At 39.6% G+C, this 22,802-nt stretch overlaps 2 protein-coding genes across 4 annotated transcripts in view; one reads left to right on the top strand and one right to left on the bottom strand.

The window, feature by feature from the left end:
- The window catches only part of LOC120623481 (pseudouridine-5'-phosphate glycosidase), a 220,864-nt gene that overhangs the window by 181,583 nt on the left and 16,479 nt on the right, over positions 1 to 22,802 (bottom strand). For 2 of the 3 annotated variants that reach the window (XM_039889518.1, XM_039889520.1), the window contains exons 2-3: positions 3,553 to 3,803; positions 270 to 492 (exon numbers count right to left, since the gene is read on the bottom strand). In XM_039889518.1, coding sequence (XP_039745452.1) covers positions 270 to 492; positions 3,553 to 3,777 — 448 coding nt within the window. In that variant the 5' untranslated portion in view covers positions 3,778 to 3,803. The remainder of the gene's footprint in view (positions 1 to 269; positions 493 to 3,552; positions 3,804 to 22,802) is intronic. The other variant, XM_039889519.1, reaches the window with a different exon arrangement.
- LOC120623480 (EF-hand domain-containing protein 1-like) overlaps positions 12,049 to 22,802 on the top strand; it is an 83,321-nt gene continuing 72,567 nt past the window's right edge. Inside the window, exons 1-2 of the mRNA XM_039889517.1 lie at positions 12,049 to 12,073; positions 14,622 to 14,817. Of these exons, the coding sequence (XP_039745451.1) occupies positions 14,630 to 14,817 (188 nt within the window). The 5' untranslated portion in view covers positions 12,049 to 12,073; positions 14,622 to 14,629. The remainder of the gene's footprint in view (positions 12,074 to 14,621; positions 14,818 to 22,802) is intronic.

Here is a 22,802-nt window from a genome sequence, read left to right on the forward strand (position 1 = left end):
TCTTGTACAAATTATTACAAAAAAAAAAATTATTTACCCAGCTATCATGATTTATCCAATTAAATAGGTATATTAGATACGTTGTGAATTTCATGAGGATCAACATTGCCCTACAGCACATTACAGCGCATCACTAAAACGAATATCCTAAAATATATCAAATATTTAAAAAGCAGGGGGGGGAATCTCGCTAAATTACATAATACTAACACATACATTGCATCCCGGCCGTGTCGCTAGTAGATAAATAAATAGGTTAAGAAACTTACCTATGCCACCGGTAACAAATATTGGTATATCGGCTAATTCTGCGGCTATGATGGTCCCAGCTACAGTTGTCGCGCCATCTTGCTTCGCAGCTATTACAGGCGCCAGATCCCGTCTAGATGCTTTGACAACCCCTTTGGCATGAGCGAGATATTCCAGTTGTTCATTTGTTAGACCAACTGTTAACTGTCCTTTCAGAATAGCAACCGTTGCCGGCGTAGCACCCTGAAATAAGGATTAAAAATAACAAAACAAATCCAAGACTTTTAAAAAAGAAGATGTCAGTACATTTAAGTTCGTTCAATTTCAGAATAGCGACCGTAATTATGATATTATATAGTATATTTAAGGTACTTAGTGTAACGAGGTGTTTACGTATTCTCTGGCTTCAGTTTATATTTTTAAGTAGATCAATATCATCATCGTCGTTACCGGTAATCTGTCATTTTGCAAAAATAACCCTCAGAATAATGAATATATCCTCTATACCATACGTACGGATTTTACAAAACACTATACATAATGATTGGCAGATTAACAAACGCAACGTTATTATCAAGTTTTAACGTTGTAAACTTAAACTACGTGCCCAATTTATGAAGTAAGTACACGTCAAAGGTATTAAGTTCTATACCAATACATGTAGGCCAAATAATTGTCCGGTAGCTTAATCTCAATTTACTTAGGAGAGCCACTGAACCGTTTGGCAACGGTAAACAAAAATTTTGTTTCGAAATAGATGCAGTGAACTTGGTAAAGTTTCATAAAGTGGACATAAACAGTCGACTTACAAGAAATGGTCATAAATTAGTGTCATCTGCATATCGTCTGCGTAAGGTACAGGGATCATTTGTGGGATTGAGTATACGCTTTTGTAATATGATTCCTAAGGTGATTTTGGACCTGCCAATGCACAAGTTTAAAGAATTTGATTAAAACACATTTATTACAGCGAGGTTACTATACAATTGATGAATTTTTTAATGACAAGGTTGCTTGGAAGCATCCGGCTCCGCTTTCAGCTCTCACAAGATAGAAAAATGAATGTTAAAATGCAAAATGTAAATTGTTGATGTTGGAAAAGAGCAACTGCTGAGTTTCTTGCCGGCTTCTTCTCGGTAGAAGCTGCCTTTCGAACCGGTGGTAGAATCACTACAAACAGGCAGACTTGACATTTCAAAAGTGCTTATATTAGGCCTACTTGAAATAAATGAATTTTGATTTTTTTTTTGAATATGACTTTTACTAAAATTCACAGTCTAGACTGTAGATCAAAGAATCCGAATGCAAGTATGGTATAAATATAGCACAGTAAATAGGTAATTAAAACTTACCACGTAGAATATAATCAGCGCTACCTCAGTTATGAGTCGTATTTTATTAACAGATAAAAGCCGATCACAACTTGACACCAACTCCAATTAAATTAGAGCATGGAAAATAAGCTTTAAGTCATAAAGTAAGTTGATATAAAAATTGGATAATATACGATGAGACGTTGCCCAGTCGTCGAACACTTCTGACAAACTAGCCCGCTTACCACTAGTTGGTGTGCGTTGACTTACGAAGTGTCGCCAATTCGTCAACACCGCTTTGTCTGTGCGATGTAGCATTAGTACAAGATTTGCTCGTTCACAATTGAGGAGGCCTTTTCAAGTATGGAAGTTCTCGAATATAGGACCAAATGGGTTTTATTTGTTTTGCATAAAAGCTCAAACTTGGCTACAATTCCTTAGCTCCGACTTTTGACACAAACAAAAATCGGAGTACAGAATTTGCGACTCTGAAACGAGTTAAAATAAATCGGTTTTACTTTGGTGATACATAGTTTGATATGTGAAAAGGTCTCCTCGATTTCGTGCGAGAAATCGTATACTAAGGCTACTGATTTAGTAGGAGTGATATTCGATGACAAGCTGTACACTGGGTGGCGACGAATCGGATATAAGTTTAACCGGAGTTGAAGGAGTGTTTGAACGGTGTTGAGCCAATAAGTGAGCGAAGGTTGAGACTCGTCTGCCTATGAAAATAAGCCACCTACGTAACACGAAGGATAGCATGTCATCGAACTGGATTATAGAGGCGAAAGCCGCTTTCACTCAATTAAGCCCTGAACTCATGGCGTGTATGGCGCAACACTCTGTCACCTGTTTTACGCTTATACCTACTGTCAGTGTTGAACCGTTATTGTATCGCTTTGATTACAGACTTAGCAATAGACAGTAATAACGAATGTTGATATACTTCCGCTGCTGGTAGTTACCACCATACTGTCAAAATGTTGTCACCGCTAGGGCATTATCATTCCCTGCAGTATGATTCCGTTATGAAACTAATAAGATTTTTATGCCCGTTTTAACTAACGACGGCCAAGGCAAGTAACGCCTAATCAAATAAGATTCCTAGGCAACCATTTACCTTTGACCAATTGATTTTTACTAGGACACTCTTATAACCCAACATGTCAATGGTTCTTGCCACACGGTATGGTATTTTGTGTTTTTCATTATCATTCTTTTTCATATATATTATATATTTTTTTTCTTATGGATTTAAGGTTATTTATTTTTTTTCATCTGTCAAGTTTCAGTTAACGAGTCGCTAAACTTTATGATTCACCGAATCGGTGTCGTAACTTATGATGGCGCCTAACGTCGCCAGAATTTACAAAGTTCGTGAAAAGAATCGGTGTCGTAACTTAAGATGGCGCCTAACGTCGTCAGACTTGACGTAAGAGTTCGTATAACGTTTTTTTCTCTAGAAATCACAAAGCATCCGATTAAGGCGATTCCTAGGTTTTGTGAAAATTGCATTCGTGTCTTGCCTTTCAAATTCTATACCCTTTTCAAGTCAATCTATGATGGTAAAGGGCTAACCTGTATGCAGTATTATTAGACCTATACTGCTATTTATCGCGTTCCAGTACGATACTGGAACACTTAATCGCTCGGCGTTACGTCGTTATAGGTAGTTCCGTAACTGGCCAACTAATTGCTGCTACCGGACCTTTTTTTATTCCACTACAAGTTAACCCCTAACTGCAATCTAGACTGGTGCTAAGTGATGATAAAGTCTAAGATGGTATCAGGCTAACCTGTTAGGAAGTATTAAACCCATACCAGACATCAGTTTCTAAATCACTTTGTGGCACGCCTTTGTCAGTAGCAAGTCTCGGCCAAAGCCTTCCACCAGACCAGATTTAGACCAGATTTAATAATTTCTGTACGTCGTCTTTCTTATACGACCGAATTCAAAAAAACAAATGATGATGATGATGTAACTTACCCTTTTCCGAATAATGTCTTCGACCTCACGAGCTGTCTCTAAATTCTTCGGATAAGGCATCCCGTGTGTGATAATTGTCGATTCTAATGCAACTATCGGTGTTCCGGTGACCTTTGCTCGGCGCACCTCCTCGGAATACATAAGCGGTAGACTCGAATGGCACCGTGTGTAACGAGAAAATCCAGCCATCTGTGCTCTCCAAATACTTCCTATTAGAAGCGACATCTTGATATTGCAAACCTGACAGGTCACTGTGAAAAGAATCTTTATTATAGATCTTTTTACCCTCGATGCAAAAACGACGGGCTATTATAACTGTCACGCGTCTGAGCGCGTGTCTATGTCATAAAGTAGCTAAGCTATGTATAAGTGTTCCAAGCTATGTTTAATGACGAATAATCCAAGACGGCCGCCGCCTCAAAATGGCCGATTGCATATTTTTTCGCAACACCCTCAATATAGGTATCAAATTAAAGGGCTTGAGTAATAGAATAATTAAATTAACTTTAGGTCACAGAATTATGAACATACAGAAACCGTGTACACGACTAATGTTAAAGCATTACAAACAACTCCATTTCAGTAGTGTTTCTCGAACAGGCGGTTAGTCACTTCATTCCATTTAGCAGTTGATAGTAATTATTTTACCTCTAATGTTCCAAACGTCTACCATGAAATGGGAAAAGGGGAAAAGTTTGTGAGCATTCTGCGTGTTTGGAGTAAATGAATGTTCTGTATGTTCTTAATTCTGTGCTATAGGTCTCGCTGAGCTGTGTCGGTAACTCTAGTTCTTCTACGGATCTCTTCATTTCTAGTTTTATTACGTAGCATAGCTCTCTCCATAGAGAGCTAAGTCGCGAAGCTGAAGTGGCAATGGGCAGGGCACATAGCTCGATGCTGGAATGGCGACCCCGTACCGGTAATCGGAGCGTAGGTCGGCCCCCAAACGAGGTGGACAGATGACATCAAGCGAGTCGCTGGGAGCCGCTAGAGGCAAGCGGTCCAGGACCGTGTATTGTGGAACTCCCTACAAAAGACCTATTTCCAGCAGTGGACGTCGATTGGTTGACATGATAATGTTGTTGATAGGTATTGAAAGGGATTGAGGGATATTTGTGTAGGTTAAATTCAAAGGTCAATTAGGAATTTCGAAAACCCCGAAATTCCTAATTGAATCTTTAGTTATTCACAGCCAACTAGGTCAACTGATATACACGTGTTACTTAATTGTGCTATTTTTAGGTGTCGTCTAGTTTTATTCATAGGCACAGTATAGGATTACATAAGACATAAAGCATTGTCGCAATTTGTTACCAAGAATAAGTTTTACATAATTGCGTCGCCAAAAAAGTGGACGCCTAAGTTTTTCAGACAATAAAATTTGGTGAAGGCGGGTCGAAATTAATTTATGCTGACATTGAAACACGATATAAAAAAGAAGGTCAGTTGTATTTTAACACGAGGAAAGAACTTTTACGTAATTGTCATTATCACTGTATCAGCTGGTTGGCGTCCACACCTGGGCGTACGTCTTTTGAAGGAATTTTCAAATTCTAAGGTCGTATGCTTTGTAGTCTAGCGAATTCTTCAGAATTGTTGAACTTAGTTGAATTACTTAGTGCTTTCTTGGAGTTGCGAATTGCAACAGCCTGGGACTCCTAAAATCTCTTCTTTAGTGCGCAATTCGTTGAGTTGTCTCGGTTCCTCTACGGATCTTCCTCTACTTATTTGTTAAATAATATTTATCTTCATGTTTATTTACACATGAGGAGATCCTAGCACTCTCTATTGCTTGCTAAATAGTTAGCGAGTATAGCCATTATTTCCTTAGCTATTTAGACTTGCTAAATAGTTCAGGAAATAATGGAAATAATAACGCACTTCGCGTGGAAATTTTGCCACAATATGTCGATATCTTGCTCTGTGCAACCCAACTAAATGTTTCCCATTGAAACCGTATTTTTTATCCTGGTTTAAAAATACCGTCTGTTAAAAATTAATTTTATCCAGATCCATTTAGCTTTTGATGAGTGACTAAGTAACAAACATCGATCCAAACTTTCGCGTTTAAGTATAGATAATGTAATATGTAAATTAAAGGACTTTTGAATTAGGAGATTTCACGCCAATTCAAAAACAATATATAGTAACGATTCAGTCATTCCAATTGGTTTGTATATTAGCTGAGTACATATATCGCAAAGTTACTCTTAAATTAAAATCTCAGTATAAAAAGTCTTTACTGACAATTGGCTCTACATATTCCTAACTTATTATATAAGAACAAATACAAGAAAGTTTTTTAAGAAGCCTCCATAAATTAGTCCCTCAAACAAACCTTTTCAGTACCAATATAAAAGGTATTAAAAGATTTCTTAGATAAAATAATCTTGGTAGGTAATTACAGAATATTTCAAAAATGATTAATTTAAAGTCCGTGACGTAACCGGATTTCGAAGAATTATAGCCGCCATTAGTGATCTACCGCTCTCTAAAACTAAGTCTCTCTTGCGAAAAATTAAAACTTGTCTACGTTAGGTCATATTTCACTAAAACTGCTGACTTTGCTCATCAACTCGAAGCTCGCTCGGAGGCTTTGCTACTGACGAACGCCTCTTAAAAGAATAGCACTAAAAATAGAATGAGCACGAAATGATGTCATAAAAATAAACAAATAACAGCGTCTGGGTTAATTGTTAACGGAGTTTAAAGAAGGAGGAGGTTCTCAAAACAACGACTGTACGTATGGCGTTGCATAACTTTTAACAGGATTGTAGAAGATGAATAATATACAGTAATAATTTGTACTAAGCGAATCATATGTTAAATGTGTTAATAGAAATATCTATGACTCGAATACGAGGTCTTACTTTCTAAACGCTACGAGTATGAAACGTTTTAATATATGAACGTCTGCAGTCAAAACTTTTTCTCTTAATTGATTAAGCAATGCATTGTCCTTAGAAAAGATTAAGATGTAAGGATGGATGTTCACTGTTAGTAAGGGCTATAAATAAACTACTAATAAATAATAAATAAGAAGGCGAATCAATTAAAGCTTAGTAAGTATTTAACGCAATACGAAAACAACAGTTGAGTGGGTACCATTTTCTCTTGGCTTGATGTTTATGAGCGCTTAGATTATATCAGTGATATTTCAAAATATTCGCGTAAACTAGGAACTTTCATTATCGCTACCAACTAACGTAATTTTTAGTGTTTGTGCTGCCATCTCTGAAATATTACGAGATAAGTATGTCATATCGAATAATGGTCGTTTTCGTTAAATAAATAATAGATACTCTATTATTTATACCTTGAGTTTAAATTAAGTCTAGAGCGCACGTGGATTATACAAATAAATAGTTCGCAGTCAGAGCATTTACACAGTGGACTAAAGCAAACAGTATGAACAACATTGAATATCCTTTGGGGATAATACTTATTATACATCTGCGAGGAATGCATTATTACTTTTATAAGTTTACTAGTTGTACCCTGCCACGCTAGGCTGTGGCAAATTGTGATTGAATGGTTGAGAAAAATAGGTAAAAAAAATCCTTGATGCGTATTATATATCATGCTAAAATTTCAGCCCGATCATTGCAGAACAAATCCCGACATTAAATGCACTTTGACGGCCAATTTGCGCAGTGGGCAACGACCCTTCTGAGTCGAAGGCCGTGGTTAACGGAAAATGTTTGTGTGATGAGCATTGATGTTTGTAGTGTCTGGGTGTTTATTTGTATATTATAAGTATTTATGTATATTATTCACTAAAATATTCATCGACCATCTTAGTACCCATAACACAAGCTACACTTAGTTTGTCGTAGTAAATTAATTTATTAATTTATTACTTTATAGGCTAATAGTCTGGAAAATCTGGGTTAGCACTCTTAAAACTGTGATCAGGAAATTATTGATCTAAATTCAATATGACATTTACAAATATCCGATTACATTCAGTCATGAAAGCGGCAGTTAGCTATTTGTTCACAGAATATTCAGACTCTCAACCAACAAAGATACAACAACATTGTTACGAAAAAACTCAGTGATGAAGCAACGTATAATGTTAACCTTTATTATGATAGGTATAAAGTATAAAGCCGCCTGAGTAAACAGGATGAACTGACAGAGAATGAACGGAGTTTTTTTAGCCCTGTCATCCTTTCAGAATATTTTCACTGTATTTTATCCAAAACGAACTCGTTGAAAAGGGGAGAATGCAAAGTTTACCGAATGGTTAAAATACAAATTCAATTATAATAACTCTCACCGACATATATTAGTGATGGAAGATAATTAATTATGCCTTCTTCTTCGCATTATTCCCCAGGTTTGAAGGCGAAAGAAGTCAACCCCTCTTCGCGAAACATATGAATTATGTTCCAACTTTATACTGAAAAAAATAAATCTGACTGCTTTTTGGCCTGGTTTGGCATTGGTTGCCTGGAAGAAATCGCTATGAAGCGATAAGGCCGCCAAATTTAATACGTTGTTTTGTTATACTTTTCTTTTTTTTCATTCATTCATTCCACTTCACTTACCAGCAAGTCAGAGAAGAGCTTTGACTGCAATCTCACCTAATGGTAAGTGATGATGCAAAATAAAATGGTTACGGGCTAACCTAATAGAGGTGTAGCAGCTATAGAAAATCCATACCCCTAATCGGTTTCTACGCAGCATCATACCGTCACGCTATATCGCTTAGCGGCACGTCTTTTTCGGTAGGATTGTTACGAGCCACGGGCGAAGGCTCGCTCCGGACCAGACCAGAGAAAATTCAGAAATTATAAATTTGCAAATTACCCCCGCGGGGATCGAACCCCAGACCCCACTTAAAACGGTCGTCATAAAACTACTGACATTTAAACATTTTCTTTATTCAACTACACGTTGGCCCTTCTCTGAAATCAAACATGGTGGTAAGTAATGATTGATACAGTCTAAGATGGTAGTGGGCTAACCTGTTGGGGTTAGGCAGTTATGTTAAACACTTAATCCTCCTTTACGCGGTATCGACATCGCTTAGGGGCATGAAACACACGCTTGGCGTGAAACCTCCTACCAAACCACAAAAGACCTGAGAGAATTTCGAAGTTATACATCGTTAAATTGCTCCTGCCTACGAATTATGAGACCATATCGCTTACCACTTCACCAGAAAAGTCAAGGGAACGTTTTTTACGTTTCCATCAATAAAACTACTTACTATAATAACCCATTAAAAACTAGAAAGTTTCTTTAAAAAGTCGGCGCAATTGGATTGGATCTCGGAAAACTATTAAAGTAATCTGGGCTACTTTTTAACATGGGAAAGACATGCGATTTCAATAGATTTTTCGGTCTGAATATTTTGATACAGCGTACTCTATATTAGAGTATCCATATGCCCATTGGTTTCTCCTACTGGTAGTAGGAGATTCACCATCACTAACATTAGTGTTACAAGTAAAATGTATGAACGCTTCATAAGTGCCTGTGATAAGGTCTACATTTTTTAATTTTAATTTGATTATAAGTACACTCTAATGTTTTTTTGTTATAGTCAATTGATCCGTAATCTTTGTTTTTATATATATACTAGCCGTTTCCAGCCCGCTTCGCTGGGCGAATTGAAAAAGGAAATAAATTACATTTTATGTTTCATTTTTATTTATTTTTTTCATATTTTTATTATTCTCCTTTTTTTTTATTTTTGTATGAACATAAATAGGCCCCGCGGATAGAACTGTAAGCATCGATATTGTTTAGACTTACTCAAATTCCAAATTCCATCGATTTAGCCTGTATCTTTCATCCAGGTGATTTTTCTCACTAATATTCATTGTAACTTTCAATGTGCAATCATTATAACATTTCCGTGCCTTTCTTCCAAAAATTAATAATTGACATGAAGAAAAAAAATTGAAATGAGCATTGAAAGTTTAAGTTAAAGTCATTGCAAGTCTCATATGTGAAGTTGAAATCTGTCTAGGTTCAAGTGCGACGAATTTTCTGTTAACTAAAATTTTCTCCGTGACATCAATTTTTTATAGAAAATAATTGTGCATGTTTTTTATGAATTCTATTGGAATAAGTAACTAAATTTCTTTTCCACATCTCATGTGCTTGGAAAATGCATTCATTTTAATCTGTTACATTTCCGCGATCCCGCAATAAAAGAATTCGTCGGTTATGTAGTCTGCAAAAGTAAAATGAATGTAAAATTCTTAGTCCGTTGATTGGATAGCTACATGTAAAGTTAAGTTTTTGAAACCTCTCAATGACTTTTTCTCCGCTGCCAAAAAGACGATTGTTGTAAGGAAATACACGAATATCCCTACATACACGAAGATCCCCACCAAATTTGGAGTCTGTAGAAGTTACAGGTTAGAAATAAAAAATTTAGATTTTAACACCCACCCCCGAAATTCCTGTCGGAAGTAGACTTTATTGAAATCTATTTTGAGATGTTCTTTATGTGAATAATAAAAGATTCCTACCATATTTAGAATTTTAAGAAGCTATATTTCGAAATTGAAATTTTTTATTGTTAACACCCACCCCCGCGAACCTTATTGGAGGTGATTCATTGTAAAATCCGCTCGAAGATCATTTTTATATTACATATAGAATACTCTCACTAAATTTGGAGTCTATAGGAGCTATCGCTTGGAAATTGAAAATTTTTATTGTTAACGCCCCCGCAATCTTCTTTGGGGTGGGATATCGTAAAATTTGTTCATAAATCATTTTTACATCACTTATAGAAAATTCCTACAAAATTTGGAGCTTGTAGGAGCTTTAGCTGGAAAATTAAAAATATTAATTGTTAATACCCACCCCCGCAACCCCCTGTGGGGTGAGCTATCGTAAAATTCGTTCATAGCCTATTTCTACACCTCTTACAGAAGATTCCTACCAAATTTGAAGTCTATAGGAGCTTTAGTTTAAAAACGGGAATTGTTCATTGTTAACGCCCCCGCAATTCCCTTTGGGGAATGAATTTCTTAAAATCTATTCATAGCTGACCTCTGCATAGCAAAAGTAATATTCCTACCAAGTTTCACGTTTCTAAGTCTTATGGTTCCCGAGATTTCGTGGTGAGTGACTATATAGATGGGAATTCTTCGATTATCATCGAAATTTTTAACTTTTTATCGGGCTTTTTTAAAATTTTCTTACATACAAAACTTTCTCCTGACAATTCTGAAGATAAAAAAAAGCCCAATTGGTCCAGCCGTTCTCCACTACCGTGAGTAGATTCTTAGCTGAATGTAAAAAACCATAATCCGTTTAATACACTCTGTTGAAATCCATGAAAATAAAAGAATCAAGAGAAAATGCTTATCTTTTGTTTTTATTAGCGGGATAAATGTTCATAAAAGTAAAACAGCAATAAAAAAATGAAGGAATGTTGGAATTCAAAAAATAGATAGCCATAAACCATCTAGGAAAAATTTCGCCTCGAATGGTGGTAGTTTCATGTCGATACGATCAGTGGTTTAGGCGTGATTGAGCCTCAAACGAAGACCATTTTCATTATATATATATAGATATATATATATTTTATATATATATATATATATATATACCTCATATATATATATATATATATATATATATATATATCCCTACTAACCTACCTAACTAACTATAATATTATAAATGTCAATGTAAGTTTGTTTGTTACGTACTTTCACGCATAAACGAGTTAACCGATCCTCATGAAACTTTGTACACATATTCTTGGAAGTGTTAGAAGTAATAGAGGATACTTTTTACCCCGATATTAAGCTCGGTTACTTTGAGAGAGGTGATGAAAGTATTTGACGATTTTACACCATGACTTCGACAAATTATAACCGATTTAAATAAATATTTTTGTACTATAGAGGTTATAAAATGTGTTTAATTTTGCCTAAACTATATGTTAATCTGATGAATGTGGTTGGAGATAGAGGACGGAACTCCTCAGCAAACCCCTCATTTAAGGCTGAGCGATACTGAATACTTGAATTTTTTTTAGAACTACAACTAAATTGAATGCCACATCGAAAACAAAATCAAACGCAGACAAAGTCGTGGGCGACAGCTAGTATATATATATTGTGATATTCTTATTGTCAAAAATATCCAAACAATTTTTAACAAGTAACAACTTAGCTAAGCAAGTTATAAGCATATGATAATCTGTCTGGGATCGAATATAGAAACAGGGCGTTAATGAATGGCAGACATTGATTCAATATGTGACTACAGATGGCAGGTATATCTAACCTTATGTGTAGGCGATATTGCGCGTAAACTGACACTAAGGAATAAACATAGTTTAAAATTATATCGATAACGCAGCGAGGAGTCATGGCAACAAATAGCATCATCTCTAAGCAACGAAAGTGCTTGTATTTGTCAATTTATGACTAATCTGCCCGACAATCATCAGGTCATAGTAATTATTGTTTTTCTTTCGGTGTTATCATTTGGTGTATTAATTTTATTTTGTAGCAAGATATACTTTTATCAATTTTCGGTAAGTCTCAAAATTTTCTACCACGTTCGTGACGAAATCATTACCAATCCTAACTATGAAAAATCTTTTATTTATTTTTTTATTTTATATACCGCGGACTCATATGGTGTACGAAAAATATCCAGTAGTATCACGTAAAAAGTGAAATGATGATTTTACTGCGCATTCCATTTTTACAATTACATGCACATGAGTACACCGTGCCTACTTATGATTTGTTTTACATTGATTTTCCACCAGTATGTATAAATTGTCCACACGACGTACCGCTGTTGCATATACATACTGCTGTATGAATTCATTAAAAAAATACTTTTAAGATTTTTATCAGATCCGAAACATGGTAAGTAACTGTTTACATACTTGATAGCCAACACAGAGTCAATCAGCGGGCAATGAAACGAGAGGAACGCTCTGAGTATCTCTAAGTAATAAATTAGAAATTATCGATATAACTCCACAAATTGCGAGGGTACAGCTGCAAGTCTGGGAGCTGACGACATCAAGCTAAGCATATGTCGTTACGGCACTCCAAAGATGCTCAGTCTAAGGCTTTCAATACTGGTTTCGAGTTCTATTCGAATACTAATGACCTAAAACGATATTCTATTCCGGGGTCAGTAGGTAGCTACTTAGTATCAGTTTGACTTTACTGTTCGTAAACTTTAGGTAATAAGGCTATTATTGTAATCTTTAAGGTTTACATAATGAGGGGATTGTTATCGGATGTCTGGCTGTAATTGAACTGGAAAATACTGTACGATGTAGTTAATTCCTATGTATTTAATGGCTAATGTAATTGAACTCCAAACGTTTTCTGAACAGCTTAGTATAGCCAATTGCCTTTATTTCTAATAATTATAATTCCAATTAGTAAACACAGTGGCGTGCATAGAGGGTACGCACAGGGTATGCAGATGATATAAAATGAAAAAAATCCCCATTACAAGTTATAAATACTTAAGGGTAGGCTTTTTATAACTCTTACAATGGCTATCGTTAGCTATCGTTAAGTTTTTTATAACTCTTACGAAAGATTTTCTTCATTTTATATTATCTGAAGTTACAAACTAACATTAATATTTACAAAAAACAAAAGCCGTCTATCAGTTCACTTATGGGCATGATACCCAAAATGCTGGCGATATTGCTTCTTTGAATTGTTAGACTTAGCCGTTGGGCTAAATAAGCGCTAGCTCTTGGGTCACCAGACCAATTTTTGGGACACGATGTTAATAAAATATCCCACTAATAATTTAAATTCCAATATTGAAATATTATTTATGGGTATATTTTATTCAATATAATTTATTTAGTCGTTAGACCGGCACACGTTATGAACAACGAACGATTGTATTCTTGCAAATTGTTATCTTTTTTACGTGCATGAAATTGTCGGTAACTTTTCCAATACATTTTTGTACATATTTCCACTACCAGTTTTTGAAGAACGCTTTTGCCAAGATAACCCAATTTGGCACTGTTCACTGCCTTCAATTGAACAAGTTCCTGAAACGCTATCAAAGGCACAGAATTTTAGAGTAAACAGCTATTGTTAATTCTAAACCTTAATCTAAACTTTAATCCTTGGAATGAAAGTTAGAAGTTTAAACTACGTTCCAAAAAAGCATTGGGTTTACAATTCGTTGTTTTAATGTATGCAAACCTACAACTAGGATCTCTTTTACTTGGTGGATTAAAAGATTTTTGTACTTTATGTATACACACTTATTTCTATACCCTCCTACAACAACGTATCTCCCAGGCAAGAGTGATTGATATTTATTTATTTATTTATTTAAACTCTTTATTTGTACACCACTACACAGTTAGGAAAATAAAGGACGAATAGAGAGAAACACAAAAAACTGGAGTAGAATACAAAAGGCGGCCTTATCGCTTAAAAGCGATCTCTGCCAGGCAACTTTAGGATTAGGAGACAACAAGAGCGAGAACAAAAAGGCGGTGTAAAATTATTATAAACCTACATTCAAATAACTACATACATAAACAAAATATACACAAATAAAAACATAAAATAAAATATTCATTTATATATATATATATATATATATATGAATATTTTAATCAACTAATATTATGAAAAGCTATAATATATAATAATAATGGCGGACGTCCGCGAATAAGTGGACTTAAAAAATAGTCGTATGTCCAATATAAATAATTCCGAGATTCCAATATAAATGAACCCTAGCTTGATCGATTTATCGCCCCCGAAACCCCCTGTATAGTATATTTCATGAAAATCGTTGGAGCCGATTTCTTGAAGATTTCCGATACAAGAATTGCCTGTTTAAAGATATAAGATATGGATAAGGTTAACTCCATTAACTCTTTATATAAAGTTGTCCTTCGTTATCTCCTATTAAGTAGAAATGTCCACCAATGGGCCAGCGTGGTGGAATACGGCTTAACCCTCCTCACTGTGGGAAGAGACCCGTGCCCTGTAGTGGGCCGGTAATAGGTTGATATTATAAAGTAAAAATTAATGCATCGGATGATGAACTGATATAAAATGTTTTACCAGCTTTGACCATGGCTTGGGGTTTACCGAAACTACCAGGGCTGACGTTCTCAGACCCAACGAAGACTCAGCACCATATACGTAGTTCGCTGAGGTATTACCAAGGGCATAGATTCCCGGACACGAGGTTAAGAGCCCCAGGGGGTACCGCTACAGATGTGGATAGCAACGCATTTGCCCTACCAGAAGATTCTGTCATGTAAGTCAGTTTTAATTGTTCTCGGTTTTTAATTAAAAATCTTAAAATTTGTAACTAAAGTGGATAATATCCACTTTAGTTAGATATGAATACATTTTTATGCTTTACAGTTGTCATTGTATTATATTTTATATTAATAAATATAATTGATACACTTTTGTTTATATCAATTAATAAATTATTACATTTCTTAAAATATAAAGAGTTTCGTTGCAATAAGCATCTGTGACAACTGGATAAATCTGTGTAGTGAATACTTTGTTTTCCAACTGAAAGGAGGAGCTAGAAATTTTGACAACGTGCAATCATAGAATTAAGAACATACAGAAACCGTGTACATGACTAATGTAAAAAAACCACTCCATTTTAGAATGGTTTCTCGAACAAACGGTTAGTCAATTCATACCATTTAGCAGATGACAGTAATTATTTTACCTCTAAGGTTTCAAGCGTTCACCATAAAATGTGAACATGGGAAAAAGTTTGTGAGCTTAAAACATTCCTTGGGTGTAAAGTGTTGTTTACTTCCACGGAATCGAAAGTTTTTGGACACAAAGCACTGCATACAATAACGACAGAATGAGGATTCTATATGTTCTTATTTCAATGCGTGCATTGGTAAAGTGTTATATTGCAATTGCATGTTGTGAAGAAAACATCTGCCGATGATGCAGCAGTATCAGAGAGTAAAGAATTTATGAATTTTGTGATATTGTATATTTAAAAGAAAATACTATCCCACACAGTTACTCGTAGATTATAGCCAACTAAGAATATATAAGTTTCCATACTATATAATAGACTTTTGTAATATAGATAATGCCTGATTGTATCGAATAGTGACTTGTATCGCCTGTCTTTAAACTCTAAAAATTTGCAAAATCTATCTTACATTGAAATAATATAGAAAAGCGATACAAGTTACTGCGACGTAACTTGACGAGGTCGTGACCTATATAGGTCCCAAAGTAATCGGACTAAGCCGATAACTCACTACCGACGTGAATAATGACGGTTCCAATATGAATTTGGCCTACGGAACTAACAGCATACGCATATAATCAGTATAGTAACGCAATAACTTTGTCAACCATAGGTAAGCCTTGCCAAGTTCAAGATAAAGCAGGCTTAATCTAATCTGCCTGTCATATCCCTCAAATCTAGGGCATCTTCATTTATTTACATAACACCTCCGTACTGAACATAAGTTTAGAATACGTTTATGAAAAACTAGAATAGTCAGCGAGTAATTTTTCTCTCGTAACTGTCTCGTTGGTTTTAGTGGTTTTAGCATGTTCACGTGGTCATGAGTTCGATTCCTTGTTCGGGTCAAACTTGTTGGAAATCGACTGTCTGCTATTCGGTTCATTCTCCTTGCCTTGAAGGTCAAGTTTAGCAGTTGGTCCCGGTTATAGTCACATTAAATTTTAATGAAAATAAATTTGACTTTGACTTTTAAAGTCTGAGTTGAGGATGATAACTGATATATTTTATATTAAGGTCGGTGTCAAGTAAATGTTGAAAGGTACTATGCATAGATCATACTATTTCTTTTTAAAAGTACTCACAGCAAGAAAAGTAGGTACTTACCAGTAATTTTAAACAAAAACTCTTGATATCAAGTATCCTATAAATATTATATAATGTTTAGAATATTTAAAAACAAGGGGTCTTTGATGTTATAGTATAAATGGATGCCATTAAATAACATTCGCTCTAGGATAAAATAATAACCCGTTATTTTATTTCGACATAATGTGTACCAATATTCTACGAAACTAACAAGAAAAAAACATGATAACAATATTATCAAAATTAAGCTTAATTTGCTATACTCCGCGAAAAGCAGGAGAATCTGTGTGGTGTAATTTATAATTTCTTCAATCCTTATACCCCACACCAAACAGATCTTCGGCAATATACCCTCTACGCACGTTTCGCTCCGAAACCGGAGCATCATCAGGAGATGTTGACTTTACAATGAATAATTGTTAAGTGAAAAATTCGCTTTTTTTGCTTTTTCGGAAGGACACTTGCCGATAACCTCCTAAGGGGTTGCTACGGCGTCACCGGGGGAGTGGGGCGAGCGCGAAAGCTCGCCATGAGAAGAGCCCCAGGGCTCGACGACATCGGGGGGAGTATGGGAGACGTCGACCCGAGGGTGCCTCCTGCGAGGACTCGGACCTCGGCTCGGTTCGACGTTAATCTGACTGTTGGTGGACTTTTGGACTAATCATTGTTTAGTCCGAACGCCCCCGTGACCGTGGTAAGGATCCACGTCCGGATGACGTCAGAAATCGGGGCCCTCGTCTTCGCCGGCGAAGACGCTGTGAATGTTGCGTGTGTGTGTGTTGTTGGGACACGTTGTCGGTAGTTATTTTGTCGTCAGGGTCGTCAAGGACATGCTTCGGACGTCGCCGCTTTGGTTCGACGTCGGGGACGGGGGTATAAGTGGACGCCTCGACCACTAGGGGGTTGGGGTGTCGGACTGCATTTTCAAAGTAGGTCTTTGATAATGTTTTCATGTACTGGGCTATGGTGGGAAGATCGAGGTCTCGGTGGAGATCTACGTTGCGCATGTACCACGGACTGTCCGTGGTCATACGCATAAATTTGTTCTGCAGGACTTGAAAGCTCCTGTAGGAGCTGTGAGGGCGATGGGCGAATACGACGCTGGCGTATGTCATAATGGGACGTATGCACGTTTTATACAAGGTTACCTTGTGACGGAGGGATAATTTGCTTTTGCGGCAAATCATCGGATAGAGACGACCCATCACATACGCAGCCTTGTTGCGGGCCTTGCGAATGTGTGCGGTGAAGCTCATTCTATGATCGAACGTTACTCCCAGGTATTTGGCCTTGTCTTGCCAGGGTATGGGACGCCCGTAGAGGGTGACCTCTGCGGGGTTTACCGTGAAGCGGCCTCTCGGTTTGCCCGTGAAGAGCACCGCTGCGCTCTTCTCGGGGTTAACCTCGATCCTCCAGAGGCGGAACCACTTGCCCAGCAGGTGGAGCGCCTTTTGGAGTCGACTTGCAATGTTGCTCTTTTTGGGATCGGTCGCAAAGAGAGCGGTATCGTCGGCGAATTGGGCCAGTTTGACCGTCGCCGGTAGGTCGCGGGGAATGTCGCTCGTGAAGAGCGCGTATAGAAGTGGGGAGAGCGCGGAGCCCTGAGGGACTCCCGCTCGTATGGGTCTAGGGGAAGAGAGCGTACCGTCTAGACGATAGCGAAATGTGCGATCGGTGAGATACGCTCGCAGCAAACGAACGAGACTAGCTGGCACGCCCAGATGGTGCAGCTTGTACAACAAGCCGGCGTGCCAGACCCTGTCGAAGGCCTTGGCAATGTCTAAGAACACGGCCCCAGTGGGGCTCATGTGTCTGTATCGATTGAATCCTGCCAGTATGTGCTCCGTGAGGCGGTGCGCTTGGTGGACGCAAGAGTGCTTGGCTCGAAAGCCGAATTGCTCGTCGTTAAGGAGGTTTTTCTCCTCTACGACTGCCTTCAGTCTGTGTAATATTACCCTCTCATACACCTTTGCTAAGGTGTTGAGGAGGCTTATAGGGCGATAACTGGAGGGAAGGTCGCGGGGTTTGCCCGACTTGTGGATACCTATGACTGTTGCTTCCTTCCACTGGTTGGGGAAGTAGCAGTTTGCCAAGAATACATTAAAAATTACCACAAGTAGGTTGATAATTTGTCCTGGGAGTAACTTTAGGGTTTTATTGGTAATGCCGTCGGGGCCTGGGGCTTTCTTAGAGTGGAAACCCTTGATAATAGTATGAACTTCATCGCAGGTCGTCGGGGCGAGAGGTTCACCATCGGGAGGGGTCGAGAGGATTGTTGCGAGTTCGCTTTCGACTCGCAAGACGTGGGGCCTATCAATGGATACGGTGCTCGGAGAGCATTGGGATTCGAGGCAGTCAGCCATGCATTCAGCCTTATCGATATCTTCAAAGGCGGGCGGAAGGTCGGGCCGTGCTAACGGGGGGAGGGCGGGAGCGCGGGTCATTTTGAGAGCCTTCGCCAGTTTGTAGAACGCACTACGCGATGGCGAGAGCTCCCCCAAGAACCTGTCCCATTGTCCGTGTCGGAGTGCGGTAATGATAGACACTACCTTCCTCTGGGCTCTCCAGAGTTCTAACCGATTCTGTCGTGTCGGATATTTGTCATGCTCCCTATGGGCCCTATTCTTGTTTGTGATTAGCTCTCGCGCGTCCTCCGTGAGTACCATGCGGTAAAATCCGCACGGCATCTCGCGGGAGCATTCGCTCGTAGCGTCACAAACGTGGTTGGTCAGGTGCAGTGAGGCTGCCTGGGCTTGCTCTAATGTCTCTACGACGTCAGGAATTTTAGAGAGGTGCACAGAGTCCTTCGCTTCGAGTAGCCCGGAGAGCTTCTTGAAGTCGATGACTTTACGGGTCGGGAGGATCGCGGGGCCTACGGGGCCTAGCTGTAGTTTGACAGGTCTGTGATCCGAATATAGCTCGGATAGCACTTCCACAGAGTTCACCTGAAGGGTGATATTCTTGAGGAGCGCTATGTCGAGTATGTCCGGTCGGTCGATCGAACTATCCGACATCGGGAAGCGAGTCGGCGAGTCTGGGGCAACTACGATAAAGTTGAGGTCGGGTCGTCTGACAAGTATGTTAAGTTGTCGTCCGTGCGCGTTAGTGGAGCGGGACCAGTCGGTGTGCTTAGCGTTGAAGTCGCCAGCCAAAATGACAGAGTCACCTAAGGAGAGGAGAGCGAGTAAGTCACTCTCTAAAAAGGTTTTGTTCGGTGAGAGATAAACGGATGCTAGTATGATCGACGGATGGCCGGTCATACCCACCTGACATACGGAGGCTTCCATGTTGGTAAGCTGTGGAGGATCGAGAGGAGTGCAGTGAAGAGCCCTTCTGTAATAGATCGCGGTACCACCCAACCGGTTGGTGGTCCGATCATTTCTAATTAAGTTATAATTTCCAACTTTGGGATCGCTTCTACTAGGTTTTAAGAAGGTCTCTTGCACTAGGAAGATATCGATTTGTTGTGCACATATAAATTCACGGATTTGATGCATTTGATCGATAATGCCGTTTGCATTAAAGAAGCTGACTGCCAGGGAGTGTGGTTTTACCCTACCTTTATATGTACTACCCATTAACGGATTGCTTTTTGGATAGTCCCGATGGTTGTTAGGAGGCTAGAGTGCTCACGCATAGCCTGGTTGAGGGAGACCTTTGCCTTTGCAAAGAATACTTTTACCTCGTTCATGTCAACCGCAGACACGAGGTACTGGATGAAGTCCAGGGGGTCCATATCCGGAGATAGGTGCATGGGCGAGGGCGCTGAGGCCGGGTGGGCCGCTGCCGGTGCGGTGGCCTGAGGGGCTACCGGCACCGGTGCGGGGGCGGGGGCGGAGGCGCTAGGCGCTCCGTTAAGGGGCTTGGCCCATGCGCTGGTAGCGGGTACCGGCGCTGGGACGAAGCGTTGGGCGGGCTGTGCTGCGGGTCTCCGAGCCGGCGGCGGACCCCTGCGCCGTGTAAACTGCGGCGCCTTAGGGCATCCGCGATAATTCGCGGGGTGCCCTTGGGTGTAGCAGAGTACACAGCTCGGTGGTTCGTCGACGGTCGGGTCCCGTCGGGAGCAATCGGCGGTGCCGTGATCGCCCAGGCACTTGACGCACCTAGGGCGGGCGAAACAATTCCTTGCGGAATGGCCGTACAGTTGGCATCGGTGGCACTGGCCGACCTTGCCTCTGTTATGGGGCTTCTCGATAGTGAGTCCTGAAAGGTGGCACACTTTTTCGAGATTGTAAATCTCTTTACCTTCGGGGGAAAGTTCTAATAAAACGAGAACCATCTCGTAGACATATTTCGTCCTGGTATTGTACATCCTATGTACCTCCAGGACAGGTAGATTTTGCGACAAAAGGTCGGCTTTTATTACCTCGGAGCTAATCTCCTTCGGTAATCCTTTAATGACGACGCGGAGAATGCGTTCGTCTCTTAGGGCGTAGGTATGAAAACCTATATTATGCTCTCTGAGCATTGAAGTTAGCCGACGGTGGTCGTCGGAGGATAGGCACTGTACTCTAATGCCTATAGCGGTGGATCGGGCACCGGTGAAGCCGATGCCGTTCGCTTCAAGAAGCGGGATGATTTTCATCCATGCGAGCTTGTCGCGGATGAAGAGAGGTGGGATTCTATCCCTGGGTTGGGGTTGCTCCTCCATAGGGGAGTCTTCGGGCTCGTCTTCGTCCGCAGGGGAAGCCTGGGACGCTGCGCGAGGCGCTGCGCGGGGCGCTTGGGACTGGGTCTTAGTTGGGCGGTCCGTTACCACTTTCTTTGGCGGGTTCGCCTTGGATTTGGAAGCCTTAAGCTTCCGCTTTTTAGCACCGACGACGGTGAAGCCGTCGTCGGTCTCGGATGATGCCGGGGAGGTAGATTCTTCGATCGCTATCGCAGGGATAGCGACCGGGTCTTCGGTTATCGGCTCTGCGGGAGCCGGGGATTGCGGGCTGTCCGTGAACACTCTAGGCCTAACAGTCCTAAAGCGGTTTAGGTAACCCGCGTTATTCTCCTGGAGGTCCTTTAAGAGGGCCTCCAGATTAAGGTCGGAGTCGGCGAGGGCCATGGCGGCCCCCGGGGTAGCGGTTGACCTCCCTGCCATGCAGGGAGGTGTGTGCCTAAAAAAAGGGTGTGGCCCTATGGGGCCTCGCCTTTAGGTGACGAGGGTGTTAAACTACGCTAATAATAACACGTGTACTTACAGGAATCCTAGACCCTAGAACTACACTGCACTACCACAACGCAGAAACGGACACTGATTTCCACTGACACTTTCACCTCGAGCAATCGGTTGCGAGACAGACATCCGTACGGGACGGATGCGCGAGTCGGAATCTGAAAAATTCGCCAAATGTGTCGCGTTTTATACCTTTCTGACCCCCACCTAATCTATCTAAGCCCCTCCCACCTCATTAGTGCCTCTGAATATGTTCAATAGAGGTGAAGGTGATAAATTTATTTGATCGTTTAGTAATTCGAACCTCCCATTCCTATGTTTAATAATTTCTAATTGTTCCCTCAAATCCATATGTCCACTGTCTAAAAGATGTTTTGCAAAATGCAAAATGTTATGTCCACTGTCACTTTAGACAGTGGACATAACGTAACCAGTAATCATTCATACGAAATATTACATGCTTGCGACAAAGGGTTGAGACTTGATTTGAGGGAACAATTAGAAATTATTAAACATAGGAATGGGAGGTTCGAATGACTAAACGAACAAATAAATTTATCAACTTCACCTCTATTGAACATATTCAGAGGCACTAATGAGGTGGGAGGGGCTTAGATAGATTAGGTGGGGGTCAGAAAGGTATAAAAGGCGACACATTTGGCGAATTTTTCACTTAACAATTATTCATTGTAAAGTCAACATCTCCTGATGATGCTCCGGTTTCGGAGCGAAACGTGCGTAGAGGGTATATTGCCGAAGATCTGTTTGGTGTGGGGTATAAGGATTGAAGAAATTATAAATTACACCACACAGATTCTCCTGCTTTTCGCGGAGTACAGCAAATTAAGCTTAATTTTGATAATATATCATGGATTTCCGCAAAGTAACGCCTGCTTCTATCCAATGATAACAATAATTAGGCAGTGCCTACCTACTTTATTATTTTGTTACTAAGAACCTGTTCAGTAATAACCATATTTCTAAACCTGAAAAAATGAAAACGCGGCCCGATTGAAATTTGATTGATTGTATTTGAAAATTTGACCAATAACAAGATGTGCTAGTTTGAGTGAGAGTTTTACAATTGGTCAAAAATGGAATGCTTTCCACTTCTGACTTCTTCTTCTTCTGATTTTGCATGCCGAGATTTTGAGCCATTTTGAGAACGGGTTTCCTCTCGAAATGAGAATGGTTTAGGCCGTAGTCCACCGAAGTGGCCAATTGCGGATTAGTAGACTTCACACGCCCT

The sequence above is a fragment of the Pararge aegeria genome, chromosome 4, assembly GCF_905163445.1.
Source record: "Pararge aegeria chromosome 4, ilParAegt1.1, whole genome shotgun sequence".
Taxonomy (NCBI): domain Eukaryota; kingdom Metazoa; phylum Arthropoda; class Insecta; order Lepidoptera; family Nymphalidae; genus Pararge; species Pararge aegeria.